The 27,725-nt window shown below is 40.9% G+C and overlaps 1 protein-coding gene across 2 annotated transcripts in view; it reads right to left on the bottom strand.

The window, feature by feature from the left end:
• The window catches only part of KITLG (KIT ligand), an 85,278-nt gene extending 61,161 nt beyond the window's left edge, over nt 1-24,117 (bottom strand). For both annotated transcript variants that reach the window (XM_089523994.1, XM_089523995.1), the window contains exon 1: nt 23,828-24,117. In XM_089523994.1, the coding sequence (XP_089380120.1) occupies nt 23,828-23,842 (15 nt within the window). In that variant the 5' untranslated portion in view covers nt 23,843-24,117. The remainder of the gene's footprint in view (nt 1-23,827) is intronic.
• Nucleotides 24,118-27,725: the final 3,608 nt, after the last annotated feature.

Here is a 27,725-nt window from a genome sequence, read left to right as displayed (position 1 = left end):
TACACACATTCCTGTGCCATTTTCACCGAACAATAAAAAACGCTAAAACTGTAAATATTTACATATATACAAGGGAGGTGATGGGGGATGGCAGGGGGACAGCGGTGGCAGCGGAGACAGCTGTAGCTGTGCATTGCAGATTCAGCAAGAGCGCGGGGACCAAAGGAGAGGAGGCATCCATGATGCTGGTGACACTGGCAAAGTGCAAGCAGACAAGGATGCCAACACCAGCTGATCACCAGCTGGCAGGAGACCACCATTGTTCTTGGGCAGAGCGGGGGAAAAAGTTTTAAAGGGGCTTGGGCACTTTAAATGTGCCCATAGGCTTTCTGCCGCCGCTGCTTAGCGCTGCAGCTGCGCAGCTGCGCATCTGCCAGCCGGCAAAGGAAAAAAAAAGCCCCGTTTTTGGCCGCCCGTGAGGAAGCTGCCTCTCTCTTTGCAGCGTCCTCCGAGGCGGCGGTTTGGAAACTGCGGGTCCGAAACGGACCCAGGTGAGGCGTCTTCACTGAACCCCATGTGGAAGCCCCATCTCCTGAGCCACGCCCCCGGGGTGGGCGGTCTGGAGGCTCCGTATTCAGCAGAATACACCTCCAAGACGTCTTCCCCTGCCCGTCTGTACCCCGCCTTAGTCAGTGGCACTGTGTTGAGGTTTGGGGGTGCTCTGAGAATGTATGCAGCAGAGTATGATATAAAAGGTTATTCCCTAATCTCTCACTCAATGTCAGATTTAAGAGATCTGAAATTTGTCCATGCTGTGCTGTATTTCTGAGTTGCCCCAGGCACCTCAGAATCAGAGTGCTACTGATGTACAAATATGTTACAGTCAAAAAGTCCATAGGTAATTTGTAGTTTTGTGAGGCACTAACATTCTTTGGCACACAGAGCTAAAGACCTTGTAAAACTACAAATTCCAGGGTTTCATAGGATGAAGCTATACCACTTAAAGTGGTGTCAGATTGCATTATTTCTATAGTGCAAGTGCACCCTATGTTAAATATGGGGTGATATTTCTGGAAAACAGGGTTTTGCTGGAAGCAAAAGTTAACAGCTCTGAAAATTGTATATGACAAATAGAATTGGCAACATTTTCTGCACAACTCATTATCTGTCTACTATTTCTGCAATGTTAACTGCAAGAATAGTTATTTATTCACTATTTCACGTACAGCAGATAAGAAAAATTAAAAATGAGCATATACATAAGTCAGATCTTCATTTTTAAATACTGTTGGTATTTCCAAAGTAGAAGAGTCATTGAGACTGAAAGATCTAGTTTCTCTCACCTAAAGATACAGGAAGTCCAAAGATGACCTTCTGTTCAAAGAATAGAATCTTCCATACATGGAACATATATTAAATGTGATTGTCAAGCAATTCAGTGAAGTCTTGTCCTCTTGACAGTGGACCTTATCACACGTTGGGGGGGGGGGGGGGGTTGCAGCTCAGATCCGCAGTCACTCCTGTTCTGGCAATGCAAAGCGTGCTGTTTTTTCAAACCAGATCCAGAGTCACTCCTGTCTAGCAATGCGAATTCACATTAAAACGTGATGTTTTACCACACCTGGTTGCCTTTCCACTGCCCTTCCAAACTGAGGGGGAAGCAGAGTCAGTTCTATTCCAAGCAAGTCATGTGATGCGGATTCAAGCAAAGGGGAGTGAGTGCACACTGTATTACCACACTGGAGGGTTCAACGATTCGAATTGGCACCCTTGCACATGCTCAGTGGGGCTCTGGACGCTGCCCTCCTTCCCTGGCCCCTCTTTAGCTGTCATCCTTCATCGGGGTGAAGAAGCAGTCAGAGGATGATAGGATAGCTCGCTGGGAGTTGCTGGGGCCAGGATTGGGATGCAGGAGAAGGCAGAGGATGATGGGATAGGTCATTGGGGATCCCTGGGGCCAGGATTGGGATACAGGAGAAGGCAGGGGAAGATGGGATAGGTCGCTGGGGGTCCCTGGGGCCAGGATCAGGATGCAGGAGAAGGCAGGGGATGATGGGATAGGTCACTGGGGGTTGCTGGAGCCAGGATTGGGATGCTGGAGAAGGCAGGGGATGATGGGATAGTTCACTGTGTGTGTGTGTGTGTGTATATATATATATATATATGCATGTATAGCATACATATATATATATATATATATATATATATATATATATGCAGGAACACATGCATGGCAGCGTATGTATGTGTGTGCACATGCAATACATATATATACACTTGTGCATTGACAGACATCGAAGAGTGCATGTGTATATATATGCACGCATAGCATGTGTGCGCATGCATATATATATATATATGCACATTCGCGCAAACACACACACATATATACATATCTATATAGTCACATTCATGCCAACACACACACATATATATATCTGTATATTCACATTCACACATACACACACACACACATATGTATACACATATCTATATAGTCACATTCACGCAAACACACACACACACACATATATATACAGTGGTACCCCGGGATACGAATTGATCGCGTTACGAAATTTCCGGGGTACGAAAAAGTTAGATTGGAAAAAACTGTTCCGGGTAACGAAAGATTTTTCGGGTTACGAAATTCATTTCGGCGCGAAATTTAAATGCGAAGCGCGGCTAGCAGCTTTCCAGCGCTAACGGAAAGCCTTTTCGGGTTACGAACGGCGCTGCGGAACGAATTAATTTCGTAACCCGAGGTAGCACTGTATACATACACACACACACACACACACACATATATCTGGATATTCACATTCACGCAAACACACACACACACAAATATATATATCTGTATATTCACATTCATGTGCACGCACACACACACACACACTCACACACACGTCTATATACAGTTGGCCCTTCTTATACACGGATTTTTTATACACGGATTCGAGCATACACGGTTTGAAAATGTTCAAAAAAAGTATCAATTTCAAATATCAAACCTTGATTTTCCATTTTTTATAAGGGACACCATTTTGCTATGATTTTGTTATACATGGGGGATCTTGGAACCAAACCCCAGCGTATAACAAGGGTCCACTGTAGATATATATATATATTCCACACATGATTTACTCCAGAAACACACCTCACCCTCCAATATAGTGCCCGGGAAGTGCGCCTGAGGCCGGGGAATACCCTCAGAGACAACGGAGGGATTGCTCCCCACCCCCGGGTTGCCCTGAAAGTGGAAGAACCACTGGAAGGGAATGGGGGAAAACTGCAGTGCCGCATCATGGGAAATGTGCAACCTGGGGTTTTTGCGGCAGATTACCTGAGCAGTAGCAAAGCTGCATTCCACACCAGATCAAATCGCAGTGCAATCGAAGGGAGCTTGGAAGCGAATTCTCTGAAGCCACTTTTTTTCCAGTTTTACCAAAATGAGGGGTCACTTCGGAAACACTGCGGGAGCACCTCGCAAGGAGCTCCCATAGAAAGGAATGGCGTCTGATAACGCATTCACATTACAACATGACACTGCATCGTTGGAAGTGCAGTCACGTCAGAAATGAGCCGGAACTGAGCTGGAAAACCACCAAAAGGCTCCATGTGATATACTCCAGTGAGAGCAGCTTGGTAATGGAACCAACTGCCTAGAGAAGTGGTGAGATGACTTCAAAAAGAGTCTGGACAGATACTGCAAATGCTACAACTAAGGGGTCCCCAACCTGGGAATCCTGCACCTCCGGGGGTGTAAGTTGGAATTTCAGGAAATTCAACAGAGTGGTTTGTGTCCTTGAATGACAAGTCGTCACTCAGCCAGCTTTCAGTGTGCCTTGAGAAGTGGCAGTAGGTGCATTGTTGCATAGAAAGCAGTCTCGTTGTTTATGTAATCACAAAGAGAAAAAATTACAATTTACAGAAGATTACAATTATTTTCTGAATAAATCTGAATCTAATTACTCAATTTAGATTGGCATTTTATGAACCGAGTTAAAAGCAAAAAAAGTTCAGATTGTTCAGTCTCACTATTGTATGTGGTTCAATTTGCAGTTTAAAAATTAGAAATGTGATATTCGTTTTGTAGGGGTGTGTGAACATTAATCAAACATTTCTTAGGGATATGGGGCACAGAAAATGTTGGGAAGCACTGCTTTAGCTGGAGATCCTGCAATAGGTTAGACTTGATGACCAATAGGTCCCCTTCCAACTCTATAATTCTCTGATTAATGAAGAACATAACATCCCTGACCTATCCACTCTCTCACACACATACCCGCTGAATACCAAGGGCTCTCTGCCCCAGCAGCAACTTTTGTCTTCTATGTCAGTGGTCTGACAAAGCCAATCTGGGGTTTCCTCTGATTTTTAATGGAGGCCATGTGATATAATGTCCCATTAGGCTTCCTCCACATGTGATAAACTCTTTCCTTAAACAGCCCCCAGCCCCACTGTAATGAGCAGCAACGAAAGGATATTGTCTAAAATGACCATTGGCATGGATGACTGGATACAAGAAATGTATCTGATATCAGATAGATAGTTTGAACTTGGACAGGAGCAGTTGGCATTTCAAAGAACAAGGGGTGATAGTCATGAAACAGCACAAAGGATTGCTTTGCTCATTGAACACAGGGTTGTGAGACATTTTCAAAGCAGGAGACAGTGGACTGGTTGCATCTCTGCTGCAGCGCTCTGTAATAAGAGACAACATCTTAATAAGACAGACAGACATCTGGCAATCATTCTGGAAAGACCATAAATAAAAAAAGAAAACTGCCAATGTACTAGTAATGCTCCAGAGACGCCCAGAGACCAAAAATATTTAGTTGGAAAAACAGGTACATGCTTAATGTGCTTATTTAATAGTAAGGCAGAGTAAACATGGAAACGAGTGACCATGTTGGCTGGAGAGCCAGATCTACCACATCTGGGGGGAAGCAGGTTGGGAAAGGTTAATCTATAAACAACATTTTGCTTTGCCATATGGGCAGCACTAGGTTTACAGAAATGAGGATTGAATCTGCTTGTCCTGGTCAATTTTGTATTCCCCAAAAATGCTTATAAAACATAGAAATGATTTCACAACTTAAAACAGGTACCAGTTTTATATGTTCAAAACAATTATTCAGGAAGGAATTTTTTTTTGTATTATTCCTTAAACGAGTTTAGTTTGTGCACATGTTTTTTTTTAAATGATAGAGTGTGCCAAGAGGTATTATACAAGTTTTCTAAATTAAGATGGCTGTCTATTGTTCACCCTCCCACATATGACTCAAAGCGTCTAAGAATTTTTTCCCCTCAGATGCTATTCACTTCAAATGAGAGCTGACATCGAAATCTGAAACAGTTTTAAAAGGAGTTGCCGTGCAATTATTGCATTAGAAACTGGCAAAACAGAATTCATTACACAAGCCCACATGGATACAGCATCGGCAAAATCAGGTCTTATGCAAGTTAAACACTTGCTTCACCTTAAAGACACTCATGCATAGTCTGTACACATAGCAGAATGGAACAATAAAATTTGAGGATTATTTTATGGAACTGAAACCCTTTTAACGGACAATGTAGGCTGCCACTTTTTTTTAAAAAAAAAGTCACCCTTGCAAAACAAAACAAAACAAAACAAAAACCTCCAGAAATTAAAAAGCAGAAACAAATAAACAAACAAATTCCACCTTGCAGTAATCCATCACATTCCTTATTATGTTAGTTGTCTACTTGCCATGTATGTATGTATGTATATATATATATATATATATATATATATATATATACATACATACAGTATACACCTGAAAAGTTTCCCACCTCATTTTGCTGTGAATTTGGACCTTTGTGTGCATTCCTGTGTATTCAGGAACCATAAATCAGCTATCTTCTGCAAGTATTTGGAACAATCTTTTGCAAAACATTTCAGTTCTGAGGGATACAGCCTTTCCAACCTAGGTATGTCCAACAGAGAAAGCCTGTGATACAACCTCACGCCATGGCCCCGATCCAGAAAACTTGAGAAAAAACAACTTCTGGCTCTACAGACTTTACACCTTAATGCCATATGGCCTTAATTTAATACCACTCTTGTCTCCAGCACCAACCTCTTAATTCCATGCTTAGATCCTGGGAATTCTGTTACTAAAATTCTGTAACAGCTAGTGGATACTTTTATCATTCCCATTCTAACAGACATCACTGAGGATAGTGAAAGTGGAGACATCTGAATATTTTTTTTAAAGAAAAACTAGTTTTCAATCATTTCATTAAAGCTACCTCAGCTTTATAGAATCCCTATGCAATCTAGGTTCTACCTGAGAACAGTGCAGCACCGTTGCTTTTTTCAATTATTACACACACACACACGTTTAAGTGTCTGTCTAACAGAAAACACAGCTTGTGATTCCTCACCATTAAAACAGTGTTTAAAAAACACCCCAGTCTGATTATGCACCAGTACAAGGACTCATGTCAGTGCCAATATGAAAGAAGGATGAACTGAATGTGAGTTGCTCTCTGCAAAGAATAGGCAGCATAAGGCCAGGTCTGGTATAGCAGTTCAGGAAAAAAGCAGACCCTTTGCACAGAAAACATAAAGTTGGGAAATGGTTCTATATAAACCTGGAAAACCACTGACTACTGCCAATCAACACAATCAGATGGAGCTGGGGCTGGGAGACCTTTGGTGGCCAAAGAAATGCATTTCAGAGACCACTTGCCCCCCACAGGCTGCACTTTACACATCCCTGATCAATGATACATGTGCTACCTTCAATTATAGACAGTTATTGTAGGAGAAACTTTGAGAACTCGCAAACCTTATGTATTCTACATATCTTATATTCCATATTAGATTTCTGAGGACTAACAATATTTTGCAAGTCCCCACTTGTTCTCATTAACATGAATGAGCAAACCCTACTGTGAGTATGTGGTGGTTAGTAAGCACCTAAGAACAGCTGAGTATCTATTGCTTGGTAATGCCTGGTCCTGACCATCACCCCAAAGATACCAAACCCTACTGGCAGACTGCTTGATTAAGAGCCTGGAAAACATCCCACTCCTGTAAAGTATAAATGTTGCCTTAAGAGGCTTCTGTTTGTCTCAAGCAGAGGCAAGCATTGAAGGCGGGCAGTGCAAGAAAAAGTACATGGAAAGAACCCAGATGGTCAGATGATACCCATCAAGTACTCAGCTCATAGGCAGTGGATGTCAGATATCATACACAGGCCAGGAGCGGCACTGTAACTGAACTATCTACTCTAAAATGAGTATTGTTCAATGACTGAGGCCAGTCATGAAATAACCTTCACTAAATCTGATAAAGTTACACACTACCAAAATGTGTCACAGATGGGTTCCTTGTGGTATAGTGCTACAGGAAGACCCTGTCTTTATCTGGGCTGAGGAATTGACCCTACTAAGAAACTTTTCTTTAGACTGGCCGAAGTTTGTCTCTTCCTTTCAAACAGCTTCATTTATATACCGCTTCATACCAAACTAGCAGTGTCTAAGCAGTTTACAACTAATTGTTCCCAACAGTCTGGGTACTCATTTTAGAGACCTCGGAAGGATGCAAGCCTGAGTCGAGCTTGAGCCCTTTTGCTGGTATTGAACTTGCAACCTTATGGTTTTGAGTGAGCGGCTGCAGGACAGGCATTTAACCACTGCCCCACCAAGACTTTCTTCTTTTTGTCTACAACAGGTATTCACCCAGACTATGTTTCTTTATTGTGTCTGCTTCAGTCTAAAAATTGTGTGTGTGTGTGTGTGATTTCAGGATCATTTTGCTCAAGTCATTTTGACTTTACTAGAAAGCCTCAACAGTTCTCTTCCAAACACCCAGTTCTGGCTACACTTTCCACTTCTGCCAAAGAGAGAAGCCTGGATGTAGAGTTTTTTGTAGCTGCTATCCCTGGAGCCATCAGCATATTTCTCCACAAATTTCAAGAAAGACCCAAGAGGATTCCAGGATCTTTCAGAACTCTGGCCTCATTTTGTGGCTGTCTGTTCTTATAGACTGTGGGGCTGTGCAGACTGTCCCTAAAGGGCGGCCTGATGCCGCCTCTATATGCGCCAGATCGGCGTCATGGCAATGCTGCAGCCCTGATCTCTCCTTTCCATGGCACAAAAACAAGCCGCAAAAAATGGCACCTTTCTGTACCGTGGAAAGGGTGCCATAGCTGTCGGCGTGTGGCTTTTCTGTACTCCTTTGGTGCTATGTCATGTAGATGCAGTGCCAGAGGAGCACCATGACATTGCGCACCATATGGTGCTGTGCACGGTGTCACACCAGCCTGGGGGCGGAGTCAGGGCATGAGTTGTGTAGACATCATGCCCCGACTCTGCCTCCAGGCCAGCCAAAGATGCTGGTCTGCACAGCCTCGGTATCTTCCAAGTCCTTTACCAGCTTTCTATTGCATGCAGGCATAAATCCTGAGGTATTAAGTATTTGAGACACTGGAACTCACTGGCTGAGAATTCTAAATACCTCTCCCACAACTGCAAATCCCAGGATTCCATAGGATGTTGTCAGGATAGTTAAAGTGGAATCATAGCATTATAACTGTGTAGTGTGACAGGGCCCCAGACCTCTTCTCTCACACTCATCATAATTATCTCTACTTCTTCTATCTGTCTCTACAAGAAACCTGAGACCAGAGGCATGCAACACTGAGGAGTCAGGGGTCATACCAGCACCCCATAGGACCTTCAGAAGCACCTGCCATTCTTTCTCCTTCTTCCTCTTTTTGGCGTCAAACTGGCCAATCACATGCATACTACGAAGGCTCCAGGGGCACAGTGAGCCATTTTGAGTCACTGAGGAGAGAAAGCTGGATTTGTTTTCAAAGTTGGAAAGCCTTTTCAAAATGGTTATTTTCTTAATCCCACTACAATCCCAGCCACACTTGGTGAGAACACAATAAAGAGCCTTCTCAATGGCTGCTCCCACCCTCTAGAACACCCTTCCACAAGAGACTAGGCTCCTCCCTGCTTTCCTTTTGCTGACCAACAAAAGGCAAACTTTTTCATATAAGCAAACTTTTTAAAGTGTAAGCAGGGGACCTTCTTACTGGGTTTTTATTTGTCTTTTAAAGCTATTTGTATGTCTTTTAAATGATTGTATACATTTTTATATAGTGATTTTAATTGTTTTAAATTTTTATTGTGAATACTTTTAACTGACTCTCTCTGGGAGCCACCTTGAGTCCCACTCTGAGAGCCAAGTGACATACAAATGAAATGAATAAATAAAATGCTCACAGTAGGTCTCTTTCTGATCAGAACACACTTTCTCTAAACACCAGCTCTAAACTTATTATCAGCACATTCTTCTCTCTCTTTCCCTTTTCGATCTTTCTTTTCTACTGATCATATGTCACAGAGCAGCATATAGCCACTTAATTCCACCTTGTGAGGCATGCTTGTAAATGTAGCTACTATCTTTCCATTTCTTTTTATCTTTATTTTTACACCAAAGGCCTGGAAATGCAATGGCTGAAGCTGAGGAGTAGGTTATTAGTGCTATAAACAGGAAGAGAAAGAAATTAAACCTTTTAACTGTTTAACATTGTGACAATTCTGATACAACAAACTGATTCCCATCACACCCATTTGATGCCTTTTTTAAAAAATTCTGTGCTTTTATTTATTAATGGGGAATGAAAAGAGTTGTGCATCAGCTTTGCTTGCTCAATCCACATGCTTCTGCATTTTTATTAAAAAAATCTGGCACACCTTTTGCAAGCATAAGACTGGGAATGGGTTTAATAATACTTGGAGCACTACTTTTTACTTGTAGTAAAAGAACAGAAGAAGAGATGAAAAGAGCAACTTTGGAATTTTAACAGCTTTCCTCCTCCACGCTATCCAATGTCATAAGCATGCTTACATGTGCACTTATGCAACTATGTATCTCTTCTTGCATAAGTCTGAATTCCTGCTCCCTTAAAAAAAAAAAACCACACACACACACACACACACACACAACACAGTAGGATTGGAAAACAATGATTACACTTTGCTTTGCAGCTTCTGTTTCAGGTTATAATACTGCAACATTCAAACACCAGTAAGTATAGCTACAGGTTAAATATCCTTTATCCAAAATGCTTTGGACCAGAAGTAGCTCACAACTATACAGACCCTTAAGTCTTCTGCTGAGTATTTCAATTTTTTTTCCTGATTTTTGAATACCTGTACAGTATTTGCGTATGCCTAATGAGATATAATGAGGCTGGAGAGAGACAGAGGATCTGTGAATTGGTGGGAAGCCAAGCATAGTACTTGAAGCAAAGAGATGCCTCATGCCATTTAGCCTCACAAATACAGTACAAATACATAGCTCAAAACGTTTAGGGTTTTGAATTATTTCAGAATTTCAGATAAGGTATACTCAACTAGTAAGAAGTGTATCTCATAAGTGAGGGCTGCCTGCAGTTAATTTGCTTTGTTTTCCATTTTTTGACTGATAAAACTTGACTCTGTAGGATTTTAATATACAAATAAGGAAATATTATAAAGCCATAATACAGTGGACCCTTGTTATACACTGGGGTTTGGTTCCAAGATCCCCCGTGTATAACAAAATCTATGTATGCTCAAGTCCCATTAAATATAATGACATAGCAAAATGGTGTCCCTTATAAAAATGTAAAATCAGGGTTTGATATTTGAAATTCATACTTTTTTGGAACATTTTTAAACTGTGGATGCTTGAATCCGTGTATAAAAAATCTGTGTATAAGAAGGGCTGACTGTACTTATCAAGTAATCAAATATTATGTTCATTAATAAAGCACCCCACCATTACTGACCCAAGCAATGGTAAGTAAAAAAGTATTATGGGAAACATTACTTCTAAGAGGAGGTTTTCCATACAGTTCACCTGCCCCAACTGTGGGCTTGCCATCTGCGGATTAAAGATCTGCAGATGGCAAGCCCTATTACCCCAATGGCTGTGTGTACAAGCAGCAGTGGCAAAGCAGTTGTGTGCCCACAGCCACTGAAAATCGTAGTACTTGAAGTCCCGCAGTTTTTTGCATCTGTGGATGTGTATGTCCTCAAACGAAACCTCCACAGATACTAAGGGCCAAGTGTATATGTCTGACCACATCTCTGTGTCTGATATGCTAATCTGTTGCTGCTACTCACCAGTAGTAAAACTTGCTAATATGTTCATACCATACACTTTAGACTATTTCTTGATGACTCTTATTCAGATTGGCAGGATTTGTGACAGATGGTCACTGGAATTGGAGTGAAAAGAAAAGTACAGTAAAACATTCCTTGAAGCAAATCCATTATAACCATAGGCTGCAGAATATCAGACACAGAGATATGGGTCCTGGTAGAAGGAAACCACAGTAGGCAGAGTCATCAGAAATTAGACCATTAAGATGAAACACCTTTCCCACATTCTCATTTTTAGTCTCAGAATTTGTGTTCTATTCTTGTGGTCAAAATAGGCATCCACTGATGAAGTCAGTGAATAGAAATAGCTTACTGTTTTTAAGGCTATATTGGGATTTGATGAGTGAGTGGACCTCAGCTCCCAGACCACAATTTAGAAAAGTAACTTTTCTGGACAAATCTCAGACTTCCCCAGCCACCACGGCTTCTCTGGGGGAAAAAAGTGGTCAAAAGGTTCAGACACAGTAGGCTTCTCATTTCCAAATTATTAAAGCCATATATGTTGGATTGTGACTCTGGAGATCAGGGTTTGATTCCCCACTGGGTGACCTTGGGCAACTCACATGCTCTCAGCTTCAAGGGAAGGCAATGGCAAACCTCCATTATATTAGGGTCATCATAAGTTAGCAACAACTTGAAGGCACACAACAGCAATAACAACAGCAACAACAACAACAACAATCCTAAAATCTCCCCACAGAATTAGAAGTGAGGGGAGAGTAGGATACACTAAAAAATTCTATCCACCCTGTGACATTACTGTGTCCAGTCTAGTTCCAGCCTACTCTGTAAGTTGAAGAGCAAATATATAGAGTAGAGAGTCTTCTGTGTATAGTCTTTGCATTGCAGTCTCCTGCAAGGGAGAAAACAAAAGGAAAAGGAAGACATGGCAGTTTCTACATAAGCAAAGCTGGAATATGGTTTTGGCATTTGGGGAGCAACATCCACAATAATTGTTGTGAAGAGACTTCTTGTGGTGTGCCACTCAATATCCCTTCAAGGAAAAGAAGGACGCAAATGTGAACAACATATACAGATGACTGCTGATATGCAGCAGATGTCACTATGGAAAATACAAGATCAGCAGTACTTAAACATGTCATCTCTTCTAAAGGTAAAGCAAAGCAGGTCTTCCCAATCTCCTAATATATTTTTTAGAATTCTCTATCTCTGATCCAGTTGTAAAATGTCTTACAATTATTCTGAGTTCAACCTTATTTGCCTATTGTGTTGTATTTAAACTGTCACAGTCTGTTTGATAAACCTGAACATCTGTTTACCAAAGGCACCCTGGGTTCTCTTCCATTAAGCTTCAAAAGCAATCCTTCACACCACAAGAAATTGCTGTTTTCACACAATATAATTCAATTTACAATTGCTAATACATTCTAGGCGCCAGCTGAAAAGTAAGATCTAGGGATTTTAAAAGTATAAACAAGGTCAGAAAGAACATCCCTGAGGAGATACGATTTCTAGTTGTATTAGTGTGAGTCTCCTTTACGGGAAATAGCACAGCAGGTAAAAATGTGAAGAAGGATTTGGAGAAACAAAATAGCAATGTAGGAAAAAGTCAGGCTTAGCAGGGAACTCACAGAAATCCGAGTTGTTTAAATATAAGCACAAAGAGCAGCCGTTTGTCAGCTTAGCATTTCATTACCATTAATATTACCACTATGGTAAATGAAACACATGATTGAAATCCTTGTGGTTTTGGGCACTTTAAACCAGCTTTTTACCTACAGGAAAATGTTCTTTAATACTTACCAACTACAGATGATTTGTACTGATTAACTTCTTACTTTATGTTTGGGAATGACAAATTAGAAATATGATTTCAAGATTACAAATCTAATATATGTCTACTTAGTAGTCAACAGGGATTATTCTACTACATACCAAAGATTTAAAAATTTACTTTTGGAACTACAAGTCATAAAATGCTTTGGCCAACTGCTCTGTTTTTCTAAACTCTGGTACATATATGTAGTCGCATGCAAGATGTGTGCACAAATGTACCATACAAAAATAGTCATGGGGATACAAAAGAAAAGAATACAACTGGCTGCTAAAAGAGTAGGGCTGGATGCTGTTAGTTTATTTGGTGAGGGATCACTCTGCTTTGGAACACAGTAAGATGGGTGTTCAAATCACTTCTCAATCATTTAATGTTATGTTTATCTTCTCCTTAAAATAAATGTTGTGGATGAGTGGGGATTCACAAGACAAATGCAGAACAAGTAGCTAACAACTATATAGAACCTTATGACTTCCACTGAGCATTTCTCTATACCAGGGAAGGCATGGTGTCCCAACAGTACTGGATCAAAGTGACTCGGGCTCTGGAGCATTAAAAAACCAGGGCCTTCTTTGTGCCCAAGGCAAGGATGCATCTATGGCCATATCCCACCCCCACATCCCACGATCTGGGTCCAAGGACGTATGGCTGAGGCCAGAGTTTAAAAGGTAGTGTTTCCAATGTACCATCTGCATCTCTTCACACTGCAGTTGGAAAATGGGGCTGCTAGTAAATACTACAAATCCATGTGGGATGAAGGAGAGATTTTCAGTTATGCTCTCTCCCTGCAGGGACATTTCTCTCTTTACAACATTACCATAGGTTAAGAAACGTTTGTGCACCTTGTCTCTCTGTGTGCACACATGTGGCACAAGGAACAGCATAGGTGCACTAGCCACTAAAGGCTCTGGAGCATTCAGTCCAATTGCACCAATGATAATCCAGCCTTGCCTTCAGATGAGGTTGGTCTGAAATGCCCATTAGCCCTAGTCAGCATAGCCACTGATGAGGGACGATGTGAGTTCAAAAACATCTGGGAAGATAAATATTCCCCAGCCTTGTATTAAACTTTTCTTAGTAGGATTCATTCACTGAAGCATCTAGAAAAAATATCGTGTTTTCACATAAACTGCATCATCTCAAAGGCAGTTGAACAAAGAGGCTGAACACCATTGGAATCCAGAAATATTCCCCACCCTTCATGTTGAAGCATTAACCACAGCTGTTTCAGTTGTACAGAAACTCAGGAATAACAGTGGCTAACAGTGTTTAATTCAGTCATTAAACATGCTACTGCATATAGCACAAACATTTGGAGAAGATGTTCTGCTCATGGAGTGAGTGATTGAGTGATTTATTGAATAGTCTACACACCATTTCAAATTGTTAATGGAAGATCGTGTGGACTGTGTCCTTCTTAGAGCTGATACAAGTGCAAATATTTACACAATACACACAAACACATGGGAAGTTCCACCATGAGAGGGGTTATGTGGCCCCATTCCCCATTCACACATAAAGGTAAATGGGTTCTTGAATGGCCAAATAGGACTGAAATGTCTTAGTCTTTGTAAGGCCAACTGCTATAATAAGTGCTCAAAAGCAATATAACAGTGTCACTGCAGCACATTCCATCTCTTACTTCATCTTATTAATCTTCTCTTCTCCTCAGAAGGCTGCAGAAGCAGAAGACACAAAAACACGAGCCACAATTTTGTTGGAGCACTACACCCACATTAATGTGGTTGTACCTTTTCATGGATAGTTCCAAGTGAGGTCTCTAGTGGAAACAATTGTTACAAAAGCACACAGAGATACTTTGTTTCAGTTTTTGACTTGGTGGGAGTGGTAGCTTATTGACCATCGGACGATGTGTGAGCTCACAGACATGGCTGTTGTGAAATCAGTTGTGCAACTGTGGTACCCACTGTAACTATAGTGGCATATATTTACACTATGCTTAAAGTGTAGATGATCTTGATTCGAGGCACTGTCTATGTGATCAGGAACCCTAAAAAGTGTTCCCAATGGGAATGGAACTCCCGGTCTCTCACTTCCATTTCAATCTTCATCAATAAAATATCACAAGGTTGCAATATTCAGAACTTTCCTCTTGTATTCCCCCATACTGAATAATCCGATGATTTCAAAGCAATACAAACTTTATCATATGTTGCCAGTGTCACCCAGTTCAATCAAGGCATCAAATATAAACCTGTTCTTGCTCATAGTAAAGAGTTAACCTGACCAATAAGGCTGTCTAGGGCCTGTCTCATCATTTGATAATTATTGAGTGATAATCGAATATTTAACTGCTGTCATTATTATACTCTTCAGATTTCTTTAAGCTTTCCTTTACTGTCAGTACATGCCAATATTTATTTATGGGTCCATCCAAGAGACAATTAGCACTAGGGCTGCATCTACACTGCAGAATCAATGCAGTTTGACACCACTTTAACTGCCATGGCTCAATGCTATGGAATGCTGCAGTCTGCAGTTTTGTGAAATATTTAGCCTTCTCTATCAGAGAGTTCTAGTGTCACTACAAACTACAAATCCCAGAATTCCATAGGATAGAGCCATGACAGTTAAAACAGTCAAGCTGCATTAATTCTGTAATGTGGCAACAGTCTGTGATTCCACTTCAACTGCCATGGTTCTATCCTATGGAATTTGTCATTTAGAAAGGAATACTTAAAATTGTCAGTCAAAGAGTTCTAGTGCTCATCAGAATATATATGCCAGGATTGCATGTGATGTAGCCATGGCAGTTAAAACTGAATCATGTTACTATAATTGTGTAGCGTGAATGAGGCCTAACATTCATCTGAAACTGCTGCACTTGCATAGCTCAGAACCAACTCATAACCACACATAGCTTTGAAATCATCTTGGTTGGTGGCTGTCACTAATCTTGTGGAAGCAAATTGATAATTATGTGCTGTGTCAAGAAGGGGCATAACTATTGTGATGAGTAGTAACTGAGAGCTTCATGCTCCATGCATTTCTCTCACTATCTCTTAAAGCTATCCAAGTTGGCAGTCATCACTACATCATGTCAAAGTGAATTCCATAATTTAAGTGTGCATTATATCAAAAAGTACTTCTTTTTGATTTCCCTGTATCTGCTACCAGTCAGCTTCACTGGAATGACCTCAAGTTCTGGTATTCCGAGAAAGGGAAGAAAATTTTCATGACACCACATGTAATTTCATAAACCTCTGTTATGTTTCTCCACTCCATTACTTGTCTTTTTTCTAAAGAGCTATTATTTCTTCATTGTCATCAACCTCACTGCTAAATTAAGGTGGATTTGCTATAATCTAGTGGATAATCTGTTCATGCTTGAATATAAGTAAAGCAAATTATTTTCATTTGATTCTTTTATCTGTTCTCATATCACAAAAGGTGTCACAAGATGTATTCAGCTGAACTTCTTTCCTGCCTTGTATTGGCTTATAATTCCCCTTCTTTGATTGTTTTTCATAAAATCCCAGACATAAGGATGACAAGCCAGTTACTCCAGTAAAAAAATTAACATGTACATATAAAAAGGCATGGCAAGGTTATGGGAAGCAGCCTACAGGAGTGCTCATTACATGACAGGATAATACAGAGCAAAATAAGCTGTAACTATTGCAAACCCAAACCACAGAAGCAATTAACAGTCCACGATAGTCTAGGAAAATGCACTTACAGGAAAACGGCAGCTACAGGAGCCGAGTCTTTACAAATTACATTTTTAAACAGTAGTGCCTTCCTATCAATGTAAAACTATTTCTGGTCACTTTGACTCTTCATTACATACTTTAGCTGCTAATCTAAATAGCCAAGAACTTATTTGAGCCACTGTAATTTAAGTTTATAAAACTCAAGGTTGTAGATCGCAAAGCAATTTTAGAAGTAGACCTGGTGACATTGGTGGATCTATGCCAGAATGAGTAGGTTGAACATTGCAACATGTGGCTGCTTGCCATTTTATAATCAATTTTTTCAAAACAGTGATATTTTCCACATCCTGACTCCCTCTAGCAGTTCTTAGTTTAGATTTCAATTTTGATTACTGAACCGATATTTAACAAGTTTTGGACAGGACAAAGCCTGTGGAGAAAAACTCCCTTTTTGTTCTTGTTACACTCATTAAATGTCCTATTAAAATAAGAAATCAATTATTTTAATTAAAATGATACTCATTTTTTAAAAGTTCACAGTGAGCAGTAGGAAGAAACACCCCTTCATTGTAACCTTTTTTCTATCTCTGTTTCCTGCCACCTATCTAGTATGTTTACTGATTTGGCATTTGGTAAATCCCAAAACACCCACTAGCAATATGCTCAGTATTGTGAATGGAGCCTCCCAAAGCCAAGAGAGTCTATGGCTTTGCTTGAAACGGATGCCAATTTTCCACTGCAATGCTGTTTCACATATTTATCCTCTGTTGTCCAGCCTCCCTAGCTGATTCAGAATGCAATGATTTGCTTTCCCATACGTACGCAGTAGGATGATGACACATGCAACACAGTGACTGAGCCATGTGAAAACCAAGAATGGAGCATAGGCCACTCTTTTATCTAGTATGACTCCTCTCAGTAAATGAAACATTGCATAAAGCATTTTAATATTTGTTCCAAAAACATTATGACTGTTGTGCCCAAATTAGATAATCAAGTTCAAGTTAAACCAAGTTTTCAAGGGAATCAGACCTTTGAAATGTTACCTTTTTTTTACTACAATTTCCAAAAACCCTCAGGTAGACTGGGCAAATTGGCTTGAGATTGTACCAGTTGTGGTCCAAAAAAGTAACATTTCCAAATTCCTCAGTGGATCATAGGTTTTGAGCTGCTGAGCAGTACCTTTAAAAAAGTACAGAGAGTGCCTGTCCATCCCACTGTCTGGCCTGAGTCCTTTCCCCTAATCCCAGTGGTGAGGAACCTGGTTATGATCAGTCATTTCTGAGCAAAAATCACTCCACATAAAAACATTATTCTTTCTGGCCAGACAACAACATCTTACTTCCATGGTGTTTCTCAATAAATTCATTTTAATGATGACAACTGATGAGGAAAATTAATAGCAGGAGCAGCAGTAGTGTTTCTCTGACTATGCCGACACGCGGGAGTTGTTTCACTCAGGCTCACATAGGAGCTTAAATCAAAAAAACTTATTTACAGCTCAGCATTTCTGCAGCCCTCTCACTCTTGCTGGCTCCTCACCCTGAGCCTTTATATTTTGCTATTTTGGTTTTTCTAATCCCAACATCACAAGTCAATAGGTTTGGCTGTCATTTGCTGACTTCAGCAAATGAGTGCTGTGCTTCTAAGGTCTGACCTGTCACTGAAGCCAGTGAAACGGGTGTTTCTCTGGGCTTTCGAATCAAGTGCACAAGTCCCACAGTTGTATTAGGACACATTGCTTAGCTGCACAACTTTCAAAATGTCTACACAGAAATATGACTCATTGAGTTCAAATGAGATGACTTCCAGACAAGTGGAGATTGGTTTGCAGGGTCCTATTTTTTTTTTTAAATATCTTTAAAAAATATATATATATCCTTCCTTGCTGCATTCCCACAGGGTTTCTCTTGCACAATTTGTGCTGCCTCCTTATATCCAAAGACCCTATTCCAGCAGCAAGAATGTTGTACTACCAGGACTGTCCTTATAGAGAAGCCCTGAAGGTCATGTAACTGCTGGCAATAAATGTACCCATTTAACAAAAGAAAGCTGTATTCTTTCTGCCTCTAGCTCTTTTCCAGTAGTACGGTCTGCTAAAGTTTGCATGTCTAGCCAGCAGGTCAAATTTCTGACAGTCTTTGCCCCAGTTATCACCACAGTTGTCATTAATGCCCATATTTCAAACTTCTGCATCTGGTTTCTTTTAAAAATAATTTATCTCAATATGTCATACAGAATTGCTATTAAACTGATAACTATAAAAACAATTACAACTTCAAAATACTACTACAATCCATATTTTTAATCTGCTCTTAAAATTTTTCATTTATAATTATTACTGTTAAATCTTTTTTATAAAAAAAATCAGGATGAAAATATAGATTGGCTTCTTTTCTCACTATGTATTTACTAATGCACATGATCTCATAAGCCTTCTCACCAGAATAATCCTTCAAGGGGATTGAATCACTGTGATTACTATGAATGAAAATGTGTCTGGGCAAACCTCAAATGGCTAATTTGAAAGGCATTACTACATCTGAAGATGCCAGCCACAGATGCTGGCGAAACGTCAGGAAGAAACTCTTCTAGAACATGGCCACATAGCCCGAAAAACCCCACAAAAAACTAAGCATTACTACAGTGTTTGTTTCTTTTTCAAAAGCATTTACATCAATAGTCCTCAGATCTGAAAAATGTTTACATATATCATTAATATATACTGTATCAGCATAGTCCCTTGCCATAAAGTTTCTAAGGTCACAACCTACACATGATGTAACATTTGTCTGTTACATCAAACGCTTCAACTGAAAACAATTTTCTTCACTTTTCTGCGTATATGTTTCATGCAGCTGGAGTATTCATCATAAGGAGAGTAAAATGCCCACTTTACAGGATATTTTAGATATTTGATTAAAAGTATTTAGCTAATTAGGATCGTATCTAGCTTATGACAAGTAATTAAACCCAAGGAGTTCATATCTTCTGTCAAATCCATACTGGCTTTTCAAGAGCTCTGCTTTTACAACTAACAGTGAACATCTGAACTCTACTGTGACTTATTTCCTGCAGTGTTATGGCCTTAAACTGCAACACTAAACATGCCCATGAGGCTGTAAGTCCTATTGCCTGCAGGGTGACTTACTTTCAAAAAAGCATATATAGGATCAATCTGAAATGTTTCATTCAAATGTTGAACACCAGTTGCAAATGCAAAGATCATACAGTAGAAACAATTCCCTTATTCCCTTTCTTTCTCTCACTACTTTTCTTCTTTAAAAGGCCACATACGCAAAAACTATACAAACAACATGATATCTTACTGAAGCAGGATGGAAAGTATGAAACAGTGGATGATGTAGTATAGTATAGTGCCTGATGAGATCATATTTTGAGTGAGCCTACAAATCACTCAGTAAAGTAAGACCTCCCCATTGCTGCTGTGTGCCCTCAAGTTGTTTCTGACTTATGACGAGGCTAAGGCAAGCCTATCATGGGGTTCCTTGGGGTTGAGACTGTGTGACTATCCTAAGTTTACCCAATGGGTTTCCATGACTGACCCGGGAATCAGACCCTGATCTCCAGAGTTAAATATTCAAACCACTACACATCAGTCAATATGCACACCTCAAGGAAAATATATTTGATTCAATCAGTTCATTTTGACTTATTGGAACATCACAACCAAAGCACACAAGGAAAGAAGGTACATTTTACCTTACTAGCAAAAGGATTAATTTCCACTTGCCTTGAGTACACACAGTTACTTTTTGTACTGTAGAGGGTAAAAGGAGGTTTTTTTTTTCCTGCTAGAAGTTTCTTCTGATTGTAAATTTGACTTGGGGCCACACTGCCTGCAGGAATCAGGGAACTGTAAAACCCAAGGTGGGGAATTTTTCCAAGCTCTCCTTTTGTTGCAGTCTCTACAAACAGGCTTAGACATTTTTATTTTATTGGTCTTTCTCTGTCTCTCAGGTAAGATTAACATCAAATACTGTTCAATAAGATGAAATTTTTCTGCATGTACTGTACTTTCTTTCTACCACCCAGTGAACAAAAATCCACACACAACATTTACAGGCTAATATGTCTGGGATTGAATCCTGGCTATCAAGAAGCCTAAGTGCTGAATGGCTGGTGAATGCTTTCATTCTAGGTTGGAAACGGAGCCACAAAAATCCACAGCAAGAGTGGAGCCATCTGGTCTAGAAACCCAAGGAAGGCTGCCTACTTTGTCAGCCTAATGGGAAGGGATCTACCATGTCATCTCCACTTATCTGGAATGTAACAATCACTCTAAAAGTAAACTTCTAAAAGGACTCCAGGTCTTAAGGGTACAATGAAAAGGGTTGCAGCCTGCTTTTTCTAGGCAGTTTGGCTTCTTTCTTTTTACATGCACTCACTGCCTGCCTTTATTGCATAGAAACTAGGCTTGGAAACATCCACAGTTCAAAAGGACTCTTTTATTTCTAGGCATATTCAGACACACCATATTCAAATTCTTAGCATAAACCCTAAATCTTAGGAAGTTTCCAGAATGCTGGAAATGGCCAGTGGTCATGCTGGTTGCAGGATTTTGGGTGTTGTAGTCCAATGAGTAACTTTTCCAAGCTCTGACATAGCCTACCCATACATTTTGGTGATAATTTAAGGTCCAGATAGCCAATCGCAAACCTTTGCTGATTAATTCTTTTCCAGATGACATGACACTACTTTTAACAGCTTGCTTTTAATTAATTAATTAATTCTGTTTAATTTTAAAAATTTAATTGTATGATGTGTACGTACTTTTAGCTGTATCTGTTTTCAGTTTATTAAAGCTACCTTGAGTCTCATGGCTTTCAAAAGGTCAGAATATTAATTAATTAATTAATTAATTAGTAAGTTAACAAGTAATAGGCCCTCTCAGTGTTTTGAGATTCAACTACCAGAAGCTCAGCCAAAATGATCACTGATAAGGAATTATGGAAGCTGTAGTCTAAAACATCTGGAGGGTTCAAATTCTCTGCCCCTGGAACTTTCTGCAGAAACTGTCTTTCCATTTGGTTAGAGATCAACCAAAAGACAAGGAGAGTGTTGTGATGGCAGCCTCTCACATATAATGTCCTGGTCTGAGAGGCTGCCATCACAACACTCTCATTTTAACATGAGGGATACTGTGTGTGTGGTGTAGTAGTAGTAGTAGTAGTGGCTAATATTCTCCAAAATGCAGGGAATACCTGTTTCACTACCTTTCCTTCAAACAAAAAATCAAATTTATACAAACAAATTTTATACAAAAGTATCACCAAAATAAATGTTTTCTGAGCCTAGCCCAGGTTAGATCCCCCCCCCCTTTCTCCTTGCTTCGTTCTATTGCAGCCTGTTTCTGCAGTTACACAGATACATGAGTCTGTCTAAAATGGCCAACGGGCAGGTGCCAGGGGATGGGAGCAAGAAAATTGTAGACCTCTGAGAAAAGACAACAGGGAGAAAGTGGCACTGGCCCCTTGCAAACCAGAAATACAGTAACTCAGTGTCACAATCAGCAGATATATACAAATTGTGGTTTAAGCACTGGACTATGACTCTGGAAACCCAGGCTCAATTCTCCACTTGGTCATGAAACCCACCAGGGGACCTTGGGCAAGTCGCACTCTCTGACCCTCAGGGGATGGCAATGGCAAACTCCTCTGAACAAATCTTGCCAAGAAAACCCTCTGATGGGGTCATCGTAAGTCAGAAACAACTTGAAGGCATACAACAAGAACAAACACAAATATATTGCAAATGATGGGCAGGACACAGAATATCTGTTGAGCCGCCTGCCTTGTTCAGCTCATGCATTAAGCAGTTTCTTGCTATTATGTATATATAAAAAGGGAAGATTATTCCCCTCTTTTTCATCTTTTTCTTTTCTGAAAATGCCTCCTGTCTATGTTTATCCACCTATCGTAGTATAGCTATTGCCCTCTTGTGGGAAAATAATGGACCCAGTTCCAAAAAAGCAAAAGGCAAGGAGTGAAATGCCTAGAAGTGGACGGAAAGAAAAGTGGTGCCCAGAGCATTGCAATGAAACTGTATTGAATGCATCTGGGGCAGCATTTCTAACCCCCTTCATTCAAAGGCCTGAGGCAGGTTGATTTGCAGGGCGACTAGATGTCCTCACTGCAAAGGAGGACAAAGGCACCACGAAATGGAGGACAATGCCAGAAAAACGGAAGGCTTTTGCACAAGAAACGCTCAACACACTCCTCTAGAAATATAAATTCATGCTTCTTAGCCGGACTCTGTCCAGCCTGGAATATCCTCCTGGACAAAAGGTTGAAATGGAGGACATGCCCTGAGGGGAAAAAGAGGATGCTTAGTCAAACTGGCTGAATGAAACTGTACTTGCTTAACCTCTGGTTAAATGAGAGCCTACCTGCTTATCGAATATAGATATTATCCTGAGCCCCTGGTTGAATGAAAGCCTACCTTACGTATGCATTTAAAGAGGCCTTTTAAAATCTTGCAGGCTTGGTTTTACTGGGGAAGAGGGGGTCGGCTTTAGATTAGTATTATTTTTTTAACTTTGTACATTTTTATATATGATGTTAGCCACCTTGGGTTCCAGTTTGGGAGAAAGGTGAGATAATGATAATAATAATAATAATATTGAATACAGATTTTTATCCTCAGCCCCTGGCTGAATGAGAACCTACCTGCTTCTTGAATAGAGATATTATTCTCTCTGGTTGAATGGGAGCCTACCTGCTTCTCCAATATATTTATTCTGAACTCTCTCAGGGAGAGGCAGGAACCTCCCATCCGTTTCCATGTCCAAAGGACAGGACTGATAAGGAGCAAGGCACCAGGCAACCTTTAGTAGAAGAAAGCGCCTTCGCAGGCAGCCTTGGCTCTCTGGCTGCGTCCACACTGGAGGAAATAATCCGGTTTGATCCCTCATTTAAATTGCCAAGGCTCCATGCTCTGGAATGCTGGGCATGGGAGTTTGTTGTGGCACACCTTGGTGGAGCCTTGGCAATTTAAAGGAGGGATCAAACCGGATTATTTCCTCCAGTGTGGACGCAGCCTCGCCCTGCTGCAGCCAAACTCTTGCGGAAAGGTGAGGAGGGCCTTCCATCCCTCCCTCCCTCCATCCTCCTGCTCCTCTTTCCTGGGGATGCTGCTGCTGCTGCTGCTGGTGGTGCTACTGGCCCCTCTCTGCTCCGCTGCCGCTGCTGCTACTCACTTGTGCCTTCTTCATAAGGAAAGAGAGCGCTGCAATCCAGCCCCAGCAGCTGCGTCGTCCGAACTCCGTTTAGCGGCTCTGTAGCTCCTGCATGTTGCAAAGGCGGCTAGTCCATGCATTGGGGGGCTCTGCGTCCTCTCCTCCTCCTCCTCCTCAGCTCTTTCTCTTTCTCTTTCTCTTTCTTTCTTTCCTTTTTCTCTCTCTCTCTGGCTTGCCTAGTTCTCCTTGCCCTCTCCAGGCTTCTTTGCACAGCCTCAGCGTCCCTGTCAGCCGAGCAGAGGCGGGGAGGGAAGCTCCAGCCAGCCTCAAAACCCGGTCTTTTATAGCTCCCTCAGAGAGGCAGCCCTGACAAGGAGAGGGAGAGGGGGAGAAGAGAGAGAGAGGGAAGCAGGGCCCGCCTTCCTCACGTCTTGGCCAAGGAAGGAAGGGGGGGGGACCCCTGGGCTTGGAGGACTGGGTCCACACTGCAGGGGCCATCCGCTCTGACACCGCTTAGAACTGCCAAGGCTCCATGCTCTGGGGGCTGATGTCTGGGGAGACTCCTTCCCTGTCAGAGAGCCACAACAAAACTGTACACATTCCCAAATGCACCTGAGGAAGGAGGCTGAAGCCTAGGAAAGCTCATGCTGCCAACTTCTTTCTTTCAGTTTAGTCTCAAAGGGGCTACAAGGACTCTCTACATAATAATAATAATAATAATAATAATAATAATAATAATAATAATAATAATAGGATCTGAGGAAGGAGACTGAAGCCCAGGAAAGCTCATGCTGCCCATTTCTTCCTTTCAGTGAGTCTCAAAGGGGCTACAAGATCTCTCTAAATAACAATAATAATAAATACCAAAAGCATCTGAGGAAGGACACTGAAGCCTACGAAAACTCATGCTGTCCATTTCTTTCAGTGATTAGCCTCAAAGGTGCTGAAACATTATTATTATTATTATTATGCTTTATTTATAAAGTGCTGTAAGTTTACCAGAACTGGGGAGTAGGAGTAAAGGAATAAGAAGTCATTTCAGGAGCAGGAGTAGGAATAAGGAGTAACAACATGTATTTGTTACTCCTTATTCCTGTTATTATATTGTACACACAAACAGCAAAAAGCAAACACACAAACAATTTTGTATTGCACTGGGGAAGGGACTGAGAGGCAAAAAGAGTCACTTACACACACACACACACACACACACACACACACACACCAGCCTTGCAAAGCAACCAGGGCTTTTCCCCAGGACTGGGGAATAGAAGTAGGAGTAAAGGAGTAAGAGGTTTTTTTACAGGAATAGGAGTAGGAGAAACATTAAGAAAAAGTAGGACAAGGAGTAACCCCAAAATCACCACTACTCCCCAGCCCTGAAGTTTACACAGCGCTGTACATACAATTAAGTTAAAATAACAAAAATAGAAATAGAAATTTGCCATCAGCGTACATACCATTAAAAACACAAGTTAAAAGCAGTTTTAAAAACACATTTAAAATATAATGTAGAAATACAACACACACACAGACCCCATTATAAGCTCTGTCTGCTGCACCATATTACAACCCTAACGCCTCCTTAAGTAAACAGATCCTTACATGTCAGTGGAAAGACAACAAGGAGGGGACATCATCAACAACAGAACAATACACAGATTAACATTGGAATCACTCCTCCTTACCCAGGATCACACAGTGTGTGTGTGTGTGTGTGTGTCTGTGTATGACTCTTCCAGGTCAGCATTCTTTGAAGGTGCCAGCCACAGATGCTGGCAAAATGTCAGGAATAAAATCTTCTAGAACATGGCCACATAGCCTGAAAAACCCATGAAAAACTATAGATGCCAGCCATGAAAGCTTCACAGTTTTAAGGCTGTTTCACAGATGACATTTTCATCTACATTACAAGCCTAAATGTTAAAATGTTTTAGGCTCATATGGCATTAATATGCATAAAAGTTGTATGTGCAAATTTTATAACTACACATGCAAAGTCAGAAATAATTGCATACATGGCTAAGCTGGCCAATTAGTTTTCCTTTCCCTTAGGTTCATGTCCTACCTTCTGGAACATCAGAAAACAAGCTCATTCCATCTTTCACTTGATAATAATTCAGATTTTTGAATATAGCCATCATATCTCTTCTTAGTCTTCTCTTCTGCAGGCTAAATATAAACCATCCCCAAAACTTTTTTTCCAGACGAAAAGTTAATCTATACTTTATATTTTAATTTATACTTTAAAAGAGGTTTCATCGGCACCTATTATAACAGGTAGCAAGCAACACCCCTAAACTAAACTTTTTAAAAAGGAGAAATTGTTATTTTCAATGTGTGATGTTTGGAAGAGAGTGGAGGTGGATGGGAGATAGTTATTTTCATAAAACTAGGTGATGGGCACAGATTTGGGGGGAAGTGATGGACTCTGGGCCAAGAGAGTACCAAAGTAGATAGTATGTGAGAGATAAACAAACTCCTGATGGGATGCTCTTGTTTTAAGTGAAAAGCAGCCACATGACAAGGTTGCCAGTATTAGTAGGGAAATGGTGACAGGGAGGTGCTACAATTCTGTCCTCTTGCATTATTTTTCTCCTCACATTCACAGTTTTGCTAGCTTACCCCTGGAATAAAGAGACCAGACACAAGATGTATGGGATAAAACAGGGCCATTTATTGACCTATTTATTAAGTTCTTAATGGAACTTCAACTAAAATCCTAACCAAACAAATGTGGGAGACAGGGAAAGCTGCAAACCGGCGTCTTACCGCAGACTACCTCTGCAGCTTATCAAGGACGATAACACCCGGGCCCTCAACGACAGTCCATAAACTGGGTTGTACATTGGCCGCCCACATAAGGAAGCCCAGCAAGAAGTCCCCTTTCCCAATCTGCAAAGATTAAAGTCGGGGTATACTTTCAAGCCAGACCCAAGATCTATTTCTTTCAGCCACCCCCAGGTCGCAAGGCCCATAGGGATGTTTTGAGAAATTTTCCTAACACCCAGTAGGGTGTCCAAGGTGCTTGCTGAGATCAAATTCAAAGAATTTATGCAAAATATATATTATAATGTCCCATTAGAATCAAAAGTTTTAAACCAAATCATGTATTATTGCTACACCACCTCAGTCAATTTCCCATATGGCACTGGAAACAGTGTGGGGTAAGCGAAAAACCCTGTAGAAAAGGGGAGAAGTTCCTACCTGGGCCCGGCCCGAGGCAACCAAGAAAGACTTCACTCTATACCAGCGCCAAGTGGATGGGTCGATGGTTAATCCAGGAATGGGACACCTAGGGGATGACAGGCAAAGCATGCCATTAACCACAGCCCCTAGGTGTCCAACCCACCATGGCGTGATTTAACCATTCTGGTCTCTACCAGTGTGAGGGCAGCAAACAGCCCATCTGAGTTCCACAGCCTCCTTTGTGGAGGGGTGGGTGGGATGGCCAATCAATTTGCATTAGCTATTTGAGAGGGAGTGAAACTGCACTCAGAACAAGTAACCTACTTATCTTCTGGACCTGGGAACTAGTCCCCACAAGCCCTCCATCATACCAAGTTTCAGGCGCAGATTCTTAGCACTCATCCACACATTACTGCATCCATATAGTTGTACAACAGCTTCATGGCCCTACCTCATTTGGGTGTGACACAGAAACAAGGATATCATCATGCTCATGACACATTGCTCTAAATCTGATGACTACTCCCAGTGGCTTCATATAACTAATAGTACATGGATAAGATGGTACATATTGCCATCCCATAATGCCATTTCCAGAAACTGCGAAACAGCCTGCCAGTGTCACTGTAGAACTTAAAACCACTGAAGCATAGTGCTCCCAGCTCTCAACCCCTTGAGTTGGTGAAGAAAATTGTAGATATCAAAAGCCACTGAAGCTGCATCTACACTG

The sequence above is a fragment of the Sceloporus occidentalis genome, unplaced genomic scaffold, assembly GCF_023333645.1.
Source record: "Sceloporus occidentalis isolate IW3139 unplaced genomic scaffold, rSceOcc1.0.p SCAF_5, whole genome shotgun sequence".
In the NCBI taxonomy this organism is placed as follows: domain Eukaryota; kingdom Metazoa; phylum Chordata; class Lepidosauria; order Squamata; family Phrynosomatidae; genus Sceloporus; species Sceloporus occidentalis.
The sequence above is the reverse complement of the archived record's forward strand: the minus strand, read 5'-3'. Positions and strand labels throughout refer to the sequence as shown.